This window comes from Ursus arctos, unplaced genomic scaffold, assembly GCF_023065955.2.
Source record: "Ursus arctos isolate Adak ecotype North America unplaced genomic scaffold, UrsArc2.0 scaffold_5, whole genome shotgun sequence".
NCBI lineage: Eukaryota > Metazoa > Chordata > Mammalia > Carnivora > Ursidae > Ursus > Ursus arctos.
In genome coordinates, this window is record NW_026623067.1 from 45,133,730 (window position 1) to 45,149,088 (window position 15,359).

General features: G+C 35.8%; 1 protein-coding gene across 3 annotated transcripts in view; it reads right to left on the reverse strand.

The window, feature by feature from the left end:
• Positions 1 to 245: 245 nt before the first annotated feature.
• Positions 246 to 15,359, reverse strand: part of IL6ST (interleukin 6 cytokine family signal transducer) — a 50,221-nt gene continuing 35,107 nt past the window's right edge. For all 3 annotated transcript variants that reach the window (XM_026498945.4, XM_044384182.3, XM_026498948.4), the window contains 7 exons: positions 14,834 to 15,016; positions 13,071 to 13,172; positions 12,743 to 12,889; positions 12,271 to 12,411; positions 8,791 to 8,887; positions 5,957 to 6,038; positions 246 to 5,256 (listed from right to left, as the gene is read on the reverse strand). In XM_026498945.4, the coding sequence (XP_026354730.3) occupies positions 4,519 to 5,256; positions 5,957 to 6,038; positions 8,791 to 8,887; positions 12,271 to 12,411; positions 12,743 to 12,889; positions 13,071 to 13,172; positions 14,834 to 15,016 (1,490 nt within the window). In that variant the 3' untranslated portion in view covers positions 246 to 4,518. The remainder of the gene's footprint in view (positions 5,257 to 5,956; positions 6,039 to 8,790; positions 8,888 to 12,270; positions 12,412 to 12,742; positions 12,890 to 13,070; positions 13,173 to 14,833; positions 15,017 to 15,359) is intronic.

Consider the following 15,359-nt stretch of genomic DNA (forward strand, 5'->3'; position numbering starts at 1 on the left):
CAGAACTCATCTTGTAAATTAATTTACCGGTTTTCCAGATTTACAATCTCTCAGTCCATTCTGTTATTAAGACCAAGATAATATATCGATTTTCTTCTAAAACCTATTCCGTTATGCTAAATGGACATTTTAAAAGCCACAGAACCCTCTAAAAGCATCTAGTAGTGACTCAACAGCCGTAGTGACAAATACTGTTACCTCAAACATTAAATGTAGTGACGTCACACTAGTGATCACACACGGAAAAAATTTAACCAAGAATTTATTTCTTAAATTTACTTGAAATATTAGAGCTGATACATAAGAACGTTTACAGTAACGTTTAGAGTTATGTTAACATAAGACCGATAGCTATGGTAACAATTAGCACATGCAGTTCACTACAGAGGTAAAAATACAATACTCTCTAGACAAGCCTTCTACATGAAGTAGACTAGGTGGGGGTAAATTAGCAAGTGAACTTCAAAGGATTGCACTTACAAGTAAAAGGTACATAGCGAGGATATAAAGAGGATACACGCCTAATGCTAATCACTGTATTGTAGTACTAGCGAATTGCACACTTGTTTAGAGTATACTCAATAAACATTAAGACTAAAGAGTTTTCAAATATCTGCCTTTAAAATATCCCTTTGACATCACATTTTGGTATTCATGTTACAGCATTTGAAAACATGTAGTTACCATTCAGACAAAGGTTGTCTTTAAGGGATAAAAGATCTAGACGAGCTATCTCCATTGGTTTTCAATGCATTTTCATCATAATCAATGGTAAAGCACTGGGTAATGAAGTTAAACTAATCCACTTGAAGGAGCTGCTGACTGCAAAAAGCTCTTAAAAATTTAGGAAAAAACAGACAACAGTAGAGGTCACACCAAGTTGCCTGCCTTCTCTCTTTAATGCAATGTATACTAGAATAGCACGCTAATTAGTGCATACTAGTAGCACGTGACAAAGGTTAACTGAAAAGATAGTACATTTGGCTCTGGAAAGTTTGTTTTGACTTCTATCTGAATTCCGTTTTTAAGTATTCTGAAAAGGAACTGCGTCAAAAGACCATTTGAAAGAATTAGGCTGTAAGTTGCTAGTTTATACCATCTTTGAAATCCATAAGAATGACCAAATTTATTTTATTTTTAAAAATTTATTTTTAGTAATATCTACACCCAATGTGGGGCTTGAGCCCATGACCCTGAGATCGAGAGTCGCATGCTCTTCCACCTGCGCCGGCCAGGCGCCCCGACAATGACCAATTTTACGTTAAATATAAACAGCTTGCCATTTGATGGCTTCATATTCTCAATATATAGAAAAGTGCAATGAATTTTTAAAAGCAATCTTACTTAGGCAATAGAACTGAACACGACCTGCAACAGAAAGCTATCCCAGTAACTTTTAACAATTAAAAAAAATTTATATAGCTTATTACACATTGACATCCATTTCAACAAAGTAACAGAAGTATATGGTTTAAAAATTTCTTCTTAAAACCAGACATAGGACAAAGATGTAGAATATAACAGAACAGAGGAAGAGCTCTCCTCCTTGATTTATACTTGGTCAATGAACATGCTAGTTAACAAATTTCAGAGAATTATATATGATTATCTTCTACATTATTTGTCATGTTTTTAACCAGTTAACCCTGTGGACAGAAAAGACATTTTAAAAACTCATTTCTCTTATGAAACTATTTAAGATGTTCTAAAGGATGAGCTTATGTTTTACAAATACACTTCTTCATGAAACTTGAATTTCACAGTAGGCTAGGAAGATTAGTTAACTTCACGTGTAGGGACGAAATTAAATGAACAGCTAGGTAGAGATCTGATGTGAACGCAGAATGTGTGAATGGTTTTGCTTTTTCCCCTGCTTCTACTTACATGTTGGGTATGCTCCTGAGTGCTGACTGATCCGGGTTTAAAAAAAAATTTTTTTTTTTTTTTTAGATTTTAATGGGTTTTAAGTCTGGGAGTTTTCCCATAGTCGCTTGGTATCATGCCTTTGTAAGGGATGCGGGTAGGGTACCCGGCACACCAGTAACAAACTGCAACGGCAACACCTGTGGCACACATGCCTGCTTTTTACTCCTGTATGAGGCCCAGTGCATCAGAAGCAGTGCATTAGTTTTGTCCATAGAGAGGCTTTGCCAGCATTAAAGGAAATTTCTGGATACTCAAGATTTAGTGAGGACCACATCCACTAACTTATAGACTAATTTTCATATAAACCGGATTTGTTTCTCTGCCTACGTAAAATACAGCTTACATGCCTCAAAACAAATTATCTTAAAAACCTGAAGGAGAAAACCCCACAAATTATCCTACGACATGCCTTGGGAAAGTAATTTTGTACTTTAAGCAAGTTTCAAGAATGCTTTTTCTCTTGCTGGGCAAAGATGTGCATCACTTTTTAGTAATCCAATCTAAGGCTGTTTCCTGAGTGGATTATTGGTTCAGGACTAGCCGTTTAGTATGTCTCAAGTGCTCTTGCACCCGGCATGGGTGGGGGGGCACTCAGGGCACCATGTTCTATACCTGTTTCAACAGATTTGCTTATATGGTGTTTTTTCTTCAATGACTTCATTCTCATTCCCTTAGATTATGAGTGTACATTTTATAACTGCCCCCTTGCCCTCAAGGACAAATTCACACTAGAATTCTTCCTACCACTGCTGTTTATCTTGAGGAAGGGTAGAGCTGACCATTTTTACAAATAACGTGACTACTTACTTGAAGGAAATGAAAAAGTAAACCGATAGAAATTTCTTGACAGATTCTTAGCAAGATAAATGTAATCCTACTTTGAATCAGGCTTAAGTGGCGGTGGTGCCTTTATCCTGTAGTGTGACTTTGGGGTCCCTCCCTCCCTATTTGGCTTCTCTGTGCCCAGTCTTCCTCATGTACTTCTCATCCTGTCATTCGCCAATCTCATGGTGCTTCTACCCTGCCTCTCAAAGACCGGGCGTGAGAGGGCTCTAAACGCAGTAGGCAAGAATACAAAGGGTAACGTCTAATGAACAGGTCTAACATGAACAATATTCTGAGAGAGTAAGGAGTAGAATTAGATTTCAACTGTCAATGGGTAGCAACTTTTCTTAGCCTTTTATTCTTGAATAACCTCTACAAAGTTTTTGAAATTGGCCTGGTTTTGGTGACTTAAATATGACAGAAAACCAAAACATACTTTCTGCAAATGTACCTTATAGCACTAGTCAATCACTAATGATTTATGAAAATTTCTTCATACTTCTTATTCTGTCTTTAGCCCTGCCTCCTTGTCAGATGTGATGGACAGGGTATGACAAAAATGTGAAAGTGGGGTTAAGTGAACATTGGAGCCCTAGCTTGCTTCTCTCTGGGAAGAACAAAACTTGCAAGGAGAAGTTTAAAATCTCTCTAAATCACAATGTAGAACTCAGTCAGTCCCATCTACCTCGGGACTGGCAGATATTAAAATAATATCCCTTCATTAGGTGCCTTTACAACAGGGGATGCGCTGTGACATTTACTAACATCGACACGTATGCTTCTGGATGGTGGTGTATTTTGCTAAGCAGTGCCCATGTCCTCTTAGTTTGCTTCAAACACTAGCAATAAAAACCTTTGAATCTTGGCCTACTTAAAAATAAAAACAAAACATGTATCTTCACCTTAAAATGTGTTTTAATTTAACATTGTATAAAGTGCTTCATCAACCAAATTCTCTAGTATTTTAACAAAAAGGGTCAATAATGTTTATATAGAAAGATGTTAATAATTTAAGTCTTTATAAATGGCGAAGAATTTTTAAAATGGAATGAATGCCAAACTATGTTAACCTAGCTCTTAACTTCTTAAATGGGCACTCTGCTGAATTTGTGAATAACAAGAAAGCAAATTTTGAAAATCTTAGATTACTTATGATTCAAAAATTTTTTAATTTGCAAAATTCAGACTGGAATTGGCAGCATCATTACCAATGGAAGAGAATGTCTACTACTTCCTGTTGGCAATATTAAGCCCAGTATTTTTTTGGTTGGTTTTGGTCAGACAACAAAAACTGGGTTTATGTAATTAGGCCACCTGCAGCTCTCTCAACGCTGTCAGCTGAAGCAGAGCCTAGATCTCACTCGTCCAATTTTTTTATCTTAACTCTATCTCGGCCACTTTATTTGGTGACAGCAGTATAGCTGTACTAAGTATATCACTGCTTATTATTTAAATACCCTGTTTTCTAGCTACCAAAGTTAAGTTTTACTTTATAAATTTCAGACAAGCTTTCTGTTTTTCTTCAGTGCAAACATCCTGAAACAGCACAAAATCATTCAGCCATTCAGAGGATGAAGTCAGTTTATGTAGTGCTTCAAAGTAGAATCCCAGATACTCTGGAAGGGAAATAGCCCATGGGGGAGGACAGTTTCTTGTCCTGAAGGGCAAATGCTTATCTTCAGTGAGTGAAGATTATTTTTATCTGAAATAACAGATAAAATTAGCTTTAGTTTACAGGCGCTGCTGAAATCGTACAGGAACCAGTCTTCACTGAGGCATGTAGCCACCGCGTCGGACAGTCTGCGGGAGGTAACTCTTGGGCATTCCTTCATCAACTGCAGCCTCCATCCCCACTGTTTCAAGTCTCTCTACCTGTCCCTCAGTACGTGGGCCAAAAGCATCTGCTACAGAAATTTCCTGAAACATTTTCATTTGCCCGGATCCATAGGGCTGTGAGATACCTGAAATCTGCTGTTTGAGTCTCACAAACTCTTCTTCATTGACTGATGAAACTTGCTTTGACCTTTCAAAATGTGAACTATCTGGGCTGGTTTCACGCTGACTGCAGTTTTGTTTGAAATACTGTTGCCTGGGGAAATTGCCGACACTGCTCTCTGTGTTATCTAACAGCTGTAGATCTTCCGGCCGCTCCTCAGAATCTAACAAAGGCTGGGTGGACTCGGATCTTGAGAAGACTTGGACTGCCGGGACCTGGTGTCTGTAGCCACTGTGCACCACCGTGGAGTACTGGACGGCGCCCGAAGTGTTCTGTGCACACTCATTTTCATCGCTGCTCGAAATGCTGGGCCTGGAGGAGGACATGCAGGAAGACCCTCCAATACCACTGCTGTGTCCTTCAGTGCTAACCTTCTCCTTCTTGAACAGGTCCAGTGATTTCAGATCTTCTGGAAAAGGCTTTTTGTCATTTGCTGCTTCTATTTCCACAACACTTACATCAGTGAAATTGCCATCTGAATACATTTGATCTTTTGAATTAAAATTATGCTAAGAAAGAAAGAAAAAATGTATTACCTACAGCATTATGTTCATTCAGAAACTCTGAAACACAGATGGCAAATTCTAGTTAAAACCACAGAGAAATGCATGTCTGAAACTTCTCAGTAATTCCCAGGGTGCAGAGATAATCTGTATCACTAAGCCCTGTCAACTAGCTGAACTGCAGATATTGTGGAAATGGTTCTGAGAAGCATGAATCAGACTGTATTTTGCCAGAAGTCCAAATCAATACTGTCATTCAATTTTGATAAGCTACTGGTATATAAAGAGTATTTCATTACTAGACTATGGAGCCTAGGATTACCAGGATAGAAAAACTCAAGAAGGTAAGATTAAAATATGTCCTGTATTTTAACATAAAATCAAAGATTATTAGAGGGTAATATAAAGTTTAGTCATTTCACCTTTAAGGAGGTTCAAAGAATTTTGGTCTAGGTTTCTAGAAATCATTTCAACAGTATTAAACTGGTATACTGTTGAATTTTAATATCCTATATAAAATGCTTGCCTTACAACACAGTTACCACAGAGCAGTATTTATGTGTACTGAATAGAATAAGGAATATCAGAATATGTTGTGATAATACTTTATTATCATTTACTTTTCAATTTGGGCTCATTTGGTTCAACTCTATAAATGTACCCTAACATGTCTGTGTATAAACAAGTAGGAAACACTGTATCTTACCCTAGGGGGTGTATGAGGTGACCACTGGGCAATAAGACTCTTTGAAGGATCTGGAACATTAGGCCAGATATGTTTTTTAATTCTGGAGAGGAAAGAAATATAATGTCTGTAAAACCACATGTAATAAACAACAAATAGTCCTTAATTCTAAACATGAGCTTAATCTAGTCATAATGAAAAGCTGTTTAAAAAATAAAATTCTGCAATAAAAACCAATTAAAAAGTTGAGCCAAGTCACTAAACCTTATAGTACACACTTCCCAACAAAAAAACAAAAATGTTCAATTTCCAACTAAAACTACATAATAAGTTCTCACATAGCTACCAGAAAAAACATGATAAATTTGATTTTTCACAAGAGTATTTACCTTAATATAGTTCCTAGCCCAAAGTCAGAGATCCCTAAGTGTGCATAGTATACAGGAAGTGAGATATCTTGAGAATAAGTTCAAATAAAAATGAGTAATAAGATCCTGACAGACAGACTCTCCTGTGGAAACAACTATAAAATCTGGGTGTAATATAAAAAGCAATAAAGTTAACAACCTAAACAAAAAGAGCAACCAATGGATGAATTCCTCGAAATCGACTGAAAAGAAAATCTGTAAATTAACATTCTTCCCACAAGAAAATCTCAAATGGTAAATTCTAGCAAACACTTAAAGAGAAATAATATGAATCCTATGTAAACTCTCCCAGAAAACAGAGAAGGTAACGTGTCCCCGTTCATTTGATGAGGTAATCACTATTACCCTAATTTCAAAAGTAGTGAAGACACTACCAAAAAAAAAAAAAAAAACAAAAAACAGTGCCACTCATGAAACAAACATAAATGCAAAAATAAACACACTGAATCCAGAAAAGTCTGAGAAATGCAAGGATGGTTTAATGTGTGAAAGAAAAACGATGAATAAAATTCACCATGTATGAAGGAAAGAGAAAAATTGTATGATCATCCACAGATGCCAAAAAAGCATTTGACAAAATTCAACACCCAGTCATGACTAAAACTCTCAGCAAAACAGAAATATATGAGAACTTCCTCAACTTAAAACGAACATCACATGTAATGATAAAAGACTGAATGCTTTCTCCCTTAAAACTGGTGATAATGCAAAGTTTCACTTAAGCAGTGTAAGAAAAAATAACTCATCCTTACTGGTGAGCAGCGAAAATGCTAAGAAATCCAAAAAGGTATTAGAGTAGATGAATCTATCCAGGTCTTAGTATACAAGGACAGTGTATTTTTTTAATAAAAAATTAATTGCATTTCTATTTCTAGCAATGAACAATTAGAAAAGAAAAATTTCTGAAAATGCCATTTACATTGTATAAAAAATATTTAGGAATAAATTTAACGTAAGATGTGTAAGGCCTATCCACTGGAAACAACACACTGCAAAAGAAAATTAAAACCTGTAAGAGATATTAACATATCCCTGAACTGAAAGACATGTAGCTTATGAAAATGTGAACTCATGTTTAGATTGCAATTTTTCCCTAAACTGACCTACAGATCCAATAAAATCTCAATCAACAATGTACCAGATTTTTTAAAAGGAAATTTCCTTTTCATATAAATATTAGTATCAGTTTATCAAAGATTCTAACCAAAATTTTGAAAAATAAGATATTAGAAGAATTCTAACTGCTCTCAAAACAGTAAAAATTAAGACAGTATGGTATTAGGATGAACAGACATATAGATCAATGGAACAGAATTCAGAGTCTGTAAATAAATCCAGACTTAATGGATAACTGATGTTGGCAAAGATATGGGGGAAAAGTATTTTCATTAAATAACGCTGAAACAACTAACTAGGTATCTATGGAAAAAAAAAAACCTTGACCCTAACCTCATACCATGCACAGAAATTCTGAATAGATCACAGACCTATGGCTACAATGATTAAAGTTCTAGAGGAAAACAAAGGAGAACATATTTGTGACACTGACAGGCAAACATTTCCTACATAAAACACAATCACAAAAAAACTGAAAAAATGGACTTCATCAAAATTAAAAACTTTGTTTTTCTAAAGTTACAGTGAAGAAAATGAGAAGGCAAAGCCGCAAGACCAGACTTTCCAAAACACATTTGAGAATAATTTTGTAATCAGAATATATAAAGAAATCTTACAGTTCAATATTAAGGCAAACAACCCAATGTAAAAATGGGCAAAAGATTTCAGAAAATGTATCACAAAAGAATATATAGAAATGGCACATGAAAAGATCATTACTACTTACTAGGGAAATGGAAATAAAACTACAATGAAATAGCATTACACGCTGATAAGGAAGTGGCTAAAATTAAAAACTGTTGCTAATATGGAACTGGAAGGCTCACAGAGCTGGGGAGAATACAAGATGGTATAACCATTTTGAAAAAGTCGTCTGACGGTTTCTCATAAACTTAAATATGCATTTACTATCTGACCCAGCAATCCCACTACCAGGTATTTACACGAGATAAATGATAACATGCCCACGCAAAGATCTGTAGGTGAATGGTCACGGCCATATTATTCACAACAGCTCCAATTCAAAGAAACAACCTGAATTTCCCTAACAGATGTATGAACAAATTTTGATAAATCTATACTGTAGAATACTTTTCAATAAATAGGAGAAAAATAGGAGTATATGCACCAGTAAGTCTCAAAAACATGTGAAATGAAAGACCTAATATAAAAAGACTTACAAAATCCTAGGAAAGAAAAAACTACAGTCACAGAAAGCAAATCAGTAATTACTTGGGGCCAGAGGTTGAGGGAGAGAATAGGGCATAAATCCAGGGGAAAAACTGCAGAAATAAAAATAGGGGTACTTACAGGTCTCGCTTATTAAAGCAGAACAATACTCCCAAAAGGGTTGTCAATAGGAACGCTAAGCAAACAGGCACAACTATGGCTTCAATTTCTCCTTGAGCTAAAAACAGAAGAGGTAAGAAGGAAAATAATGGTCAATGCATATTTTGACACAAATAATAAAACTTCCCAGCCAGAGGATTGTTGAAAAGATGAAATACCATCCTGTTTTCATCACCTTTTCAAACTTAAAGGCTGTTTTCTCTCCCCTCCCTTTTCTTGGTAAATGATATCCTAGCCCTTTATACCTTACACAGTAACCTGGCCACAGGGTAAGCATAAACTATATGTTGGTTAAGGGAATAAAATGACTAAGTTCATTTTATTGGACAGATAATCTACCCAGTAAGCTGGAGCTCCCAAACCCAACCATTTATTACATTTATCATCTACCCTCAGCAGAAGCCTAACAAAAGCTTATCTTTGGGATCTGTGAGTATTGGGGAGAAGGGGAAAAGTTGTAGAACAATCCTAATAATTGAACTACAAATGTGATCCTCTATAAGGATTTAAAAATAAAAGGTTCAGGAAAAATTTTTAGTAGCTATTTATTTTCAAGAAGATGGCGTCGGGGCACCTGGGTGGCTCAGTTGGTTAAGTGTTCAACTCTTGATTTTGGCTCAGGTCATGATCTCAGGGCGGTGGGATTGAGCCCTAAGTCAGGCTCTGCACTCAGCAAGGAGTCTGTTGGAGATTCCCTCTCCCTCTCTCTGCATCCCTCCCCCGAACCCCCGGTTGTGTGCTCTCTCAAATAAATCTTAAAAAAAAAAAAAAAAAAAAAAGATGGCATATCTGATAAATGGCTAAGGATTTATAAGAATTTTTTTTTAAATCTTATTTAATTAGTTGAGAGAGAGAGAGGTGAGAGCATGAGCTGTGGGGAGAAGCAGAGGGAGAGAGAGAAGCAGATTTCCCGCTGAGCAGGGAGCAGGCAGGGCTCGAACCCAGACCTGAGTGGAAGGCAGACACTTAACCGACTGAGCCAGGCAGTAGTAGGAATAGTATCACCTAAAAATCAGTTAAGCGTAAGATTTCTAAATAGCAGACGATCCCTAAGCAGCATTTAAAAGAGGGTTTACTTAATCAAATGAATCACTAATTGGATAGTTATTACTTTTTTTAAAAGATTTTATTTATTTATTTGACACAGAGACAGCCAGTGAGAGAGACAGCCAGTGAGAGACAGACAAGCAGGGGGAGAGGGAGAGGAAGAAGCAGGCTCCCAGCAGAGGAGCCTGATGTAGGGCTCGAGCCCAGAACGCCGGGATCACGCCCTGAGCCGAAGGCAGACGCTTAACGACTGAGCCACCCAGGTGCCCCTGGATAGTTATTTCTTAATGATTAACCTTATGGTTGTTTCTGCTTAACTCCTCCAGTCGCCTTCTAATTAGTCTTTTATGGGAAAACTTTACAAAAGTAGTAGTGCAATCATATACTATTCACTTAGACTGATCTCAGCACCACACATAGACCTTTGTAAGTAACTTTATTTTCTATGAAGCCTAACACAAATCAATAAGTCAGATCAGTGCTCAGAATAAACTGTACATTGGCAAATACTAACTCTTGTATGCTCAGGCTTCATGTATATATCAAATCAGATTCAGGCAGAACCTTTACTGCAGCTAAACTCACTATGTTTTTATGTCTTGGGCCTTCACTCATTCTGTCCTAAGATGCCCTCTTCTTTCTCCTTATTCACATCCTAACCTTGACGCTTAAGTACTACCTCCTTTATAAAATCTTCTTTGAAGGTGAAACTCCCCCCTACTAATTATCTTTAAATTCCTACTCTATTTACTGCCTTCATGGCCCAAAGGCCTTTCCATTCAATTACTTTACTTATGCTGTCTTTCTTCAAATACACTGTAAGGTCCTTTGGGAGCAAGGCCCATGCTATATTAAGAAGCCACAATGGTTCGACAAAACAATACATTGATCAGTGAAAAAAGCAGATGATGAAGTAAATCCTAACAAGTATGCTCTAATTTTTGGGAAAAAATGTATGCATAGATAACATATTTGTATATCCTTCTAGTATTAAGAGATTATTCTAGATGAGGGATTAGGAGTGATTTTTCTTCTCTACAGAACGTTACTTTCGTAATCAGGATAATATTTTAAAAGGCTATTTTTTAAAGATCAATTTCAATTACTACTTGCTACATATTTGATTAACATGTCACCACAAATCTTATTCCAGAAACTATGCTCATTACTGGCTATCACAACAAAGCTCAGGATCTTTTTTTTTTATCTATTTTATGTAGTTATTCATTCGTTTTCCTCCATCATTGTGTTGGTACTTGGGATAATAAAATAAGGTAATTTCTATACTGATTCAAAATGTAGTAGGAACAAGAAAGAATGCAGCAGCTTCAGTCTGTGTTAGGGAGGCTAAAGGAACAGCCAAAACTAGAGAAGGTGAGGAGCTAACGTAGGGCTACACATTTGGAAAAGACAGAGAAAGATGGAGAAAATCATGAGAAGCTTAGGGTCAAGGAAAGAGATTATCAAAGGGCATGCAACAGCAGTAAGTAGAAGGCATGATCAAGACGACTTTATACTTGGCTTATGTAAGCAAAAAAGGTAGGAAGAAATTACTACCTTATCTAAATTTCTGGTTTTGGCAAAGACTTGGACGGTTGTGTCAGGGAAAAGAGAAATGTATTTGGGAAGGAGAGAGAGGATGGCTGAAGTCATGGACAGGGAGTGTGAATAGGTAGATAATAAAAGAGGGCTGAGAATACAGTTCTGGAAAATACAAACCGTTCTTAAAAAGAAGAGTGAAAAGGAGGCCAAGAAGGAAGTACCAGAGAGGGAGAAGACGCAGGAGAGTGCTGTTACAAAAAGACGTTTAGAAGAACCAAGGGAAGAGGCAGTTTCAAGGATGGAGAAGCCAACAGAGTAAAATGCTGAGAAGTACAGAAAAAAGACTAAAAAGCATGCCTTGGTGATCATAACTAAGAGGACTTCCCTGAGTGACATCAGGGAGATTTCAGTGGAGTGGTGGGCTGGAGGCCTGGTTTCAGCAACTCAAAGACTGAGCTGGAAGAATGGATATAGAGCCTGCAAGGATGGACTCATCTTTCCAGCAACCTGCCTATAAAAAGAAGGAATAAGAGAAGGAAGAAAGAGAGCATACTCGACTTTGCTAGTGAAAATATGAACCTATTTAGAAAGATACACAAATTCTTTTGGCATTTACAGAGTACAGATGAAATCAGTGAGAAGCAGTTAACGAAATAAGAGGTGAGTTCTGATAGTTTAAAGAAACCAAAATCGGATAAATACAAAAACTGTAATTTATGAAAAATTCATTTCTATGAATCCAAAGATGCATTTTCAACAAAACTTTAGCTTATTAACGAAGTCCATTTTTAGGCTAATTAAATTTTAGAATGAAAAAAAGAGAAGAAAAGAGCAAACATCATTATTTCTTACCAAACTTTGGTGTGGTGAAAGTGAATTCCGGGCCGTCCTTTCCACCTTCGTCTGTGTATGCTGCCATTCGTACCATGTACAAAGTGTCACTGGTCAGAGAGGACAATGTATATTCTGTGTGCGAAGAATCCACATTCACGGCTAGAAGAAATCAGTAAGTGTGGTTTATTCAACTGCTCAATGTTCTGCTTGATTTGGCTTTTATTTGACATTGCAAAAGTATTAAAAAGGAAAAAAAATTATTTTTCAGAAAACAACTTTCATATCTCTGACTTAATATTCTTCTCCCATAAGCACAACACAGTAGTTCTTTAATAGGACCATGAAAGCAACCGTAAGGCATATTCTCAGGTGTCTCTTTCCTGATGATAATATACTCTACTTAAAGATGTGTAACTTAAGAAAGTGAGACTTAATATTTAAAAGCTTAAGAAAAAAACCAGTAATTCTTAATAACTGATAGTTTTATTACCGGTTTCATTTCCAATGATGGTTCTATAAAATATAGTATAATTTCGGATAAATCCATTCTGAACATCAACAGGAAGTTGGTCCCACTCTAAGACAGCTTCATTTTTCCCCACTTTTTTTGTCCGAACAGTAGGTCCTTTGGAAGGTGCTAGAAGAGAATAAAAGTATTTGATAACCGAAAATCATTACAATTCAGTATATTACTAGAATTTACCAAAATTTAATTATTATATTTGAATATTGTAAGACATACCACTATTTAAAAAAGATAAAATGTCTTTGTTAATAGAAAGCTCAACATATTTCAAAGAAAATGAGTTTGGACTTACGGGCTTGTTTAAGGTATGCTTTTATAGACTCCGGGCTTCCTGGTCCATCAGCATATATTGGAGTAACTGTTATCAAGTAACATTTGCTCTCTGCTAGGTTCCCTAAAGAAAGAATAGGAGAGTAAGCAATTTTCCCCCCAAAAGAGTCTAATTCCATTATTTATTTTTACATTATAATTTCATGGTTCTTGAACTTTTCTTTTAAAACTGCAGCTTTTAAAGTAGGCATTGCTCTTTGTGTACTGGATTCAAGCTTAATATAGTAAATCTATTTATGAAAGGGAAAAGCTTATTTTTTGCCAATATGGTAGAAATAAAAAATATATTGTCAGTATAAGTAATTATTATATTTATATCCAGGACTTATAAAACATTCATTTCAAATTATCCTTCGTCTTATAGTTTGACAGTGTTGAGTACATCTTAACTAATTCTCAGAGAACTGCCTAAAGACCCACTGATAAGAGCTAGGGAAATGGCCGTGGTTTGTCAGGTAACTGGGAAAAAGAAGAATTAGCACTATTCCCCCAAAAAGTAACAAAACTTTTAAAATGAAGTTATCTTGAATACCTCATTTATAATCTCTTCAAATTAACAAAGTAATCTATTCCTTTAATACACAATAGTAAAATCTTTAAGTCTTTCTTTTTATGTAGAATTTTATCTGTCCACATCAGAAAATAAGGTATCGTTATACTGAAGTTTATACATTCAGTAAGAACTTTTATTTCCTTAACTATTACTCATAAAGTTATATATGCTCCTTTGCTTTCTTAAACAGAGTAATTTTACTTTTTCTTGATGACTCAATATTATCAAGAAGATGAATTAAGTGTTATATTCCGCTGTAATACAATGATGTTATTAGAGCTATGAGCTACTGGGGCTCCCTGTGCAACATAAAGGTCTCTGGAGATTAGGCTATGCTTTCTTAAAAACATTTCTATTGTCCATTTACTACCAACGTGCGTCTTCTCTCTAGCTCCACCTTGCCTCTGATAAGGCTGATAAACTAAACAAACAAATTTATGGAAATTTTTTATTAGATAAGAGGTTAAGGAGGCCCAATTAGCTTATTTTGTAAATAAAACTCACAAACTTTACGGCACATATGTTCTTGTTTACAGCTTTTCTCTAATTCATCATATTATTCATAGCTGAATTCTAATGGTTAGCCTTCTTTACTTAAAAAAAAAAAACAAAACCCACATACAAGCTGGTGTTTTCTCTTTAAAGCCGTTTTATCACTTTAAAGCCACACAGTAAGCTGTACCTTAACACACAGGGTAATCCACCGTTCGGAACTCTACATCATTACTTTCTGTCCATTACAACTTCCAGTTAAAAGACGTAAGGAAATCCGAGTTCTAATTCTGCTTCCCCTATTCAACAGCTTTAAGAGTTTAACAAGTCATTCAGATGCTACAGGAAAATACTTTCTCATTGCAGGATGAGGGAGTTAAATGAGGCACAGAAAAAAAACGCAACTAATTACAAGCAGAGGTCATATTATCTTGTATTTCTCTTTACAGTTTTGAAGTGTTCGAAAAGATACCATTAACCCCACTTTGTCCATAAACAGACCCTGCACGGGTTAGATGTGACTTGGTGAGAGTCACACATCCGGCAAACTAGATGTAAGCAGTAACTGATAAACTGGAATTCTTTTCAGGAGACCACAACATCTGTAAAGCACAAGAAAATATGTAAAAGAAAAATCTGAAGAGTTAGACAAGACTTAAGTTTTTTCTAGCCAGGCGTACCTCTTAAATAGGTGCGGTGTACAGAGCCAGCTTCCTGCTGCCAGTCTGGGACACAGGGCGATTTATCTGATAACACACACCACTCAAGTACGTATCTGTTCACAGATTCATTTGGAGCAGTCCATTCTACCCAAAGCATATTATCTTTGGGAAATGCTTTAAGATCCGTTACAGGCCGAGTAGCTTTAACACAAAGTTTGAATACTGATATGACAAATGAACATTAAAAAATTCAAAATTTTCATATTTTACATTTCTATAACCATGTAACCTTGCTACCAGTTTTTGCAATATATTAATATGTATTTCCATGAATAAAGGCACTTTATTATAATTTACATATAGACAATTAATTTTGAAACTAGAATTCTTCCTTTCTCAAAATTCTTCAAATGTTTTCTATATGTAAATGGCATTTTTTTCTTCTTTGAAACAATGAACAATGTATTTAAGTCATATTCATATATGGTTCCCAGAGCCTTAAAAGAGTATTTTAAAAACCAGGTTAAGTAATCAGAAAAGGCTG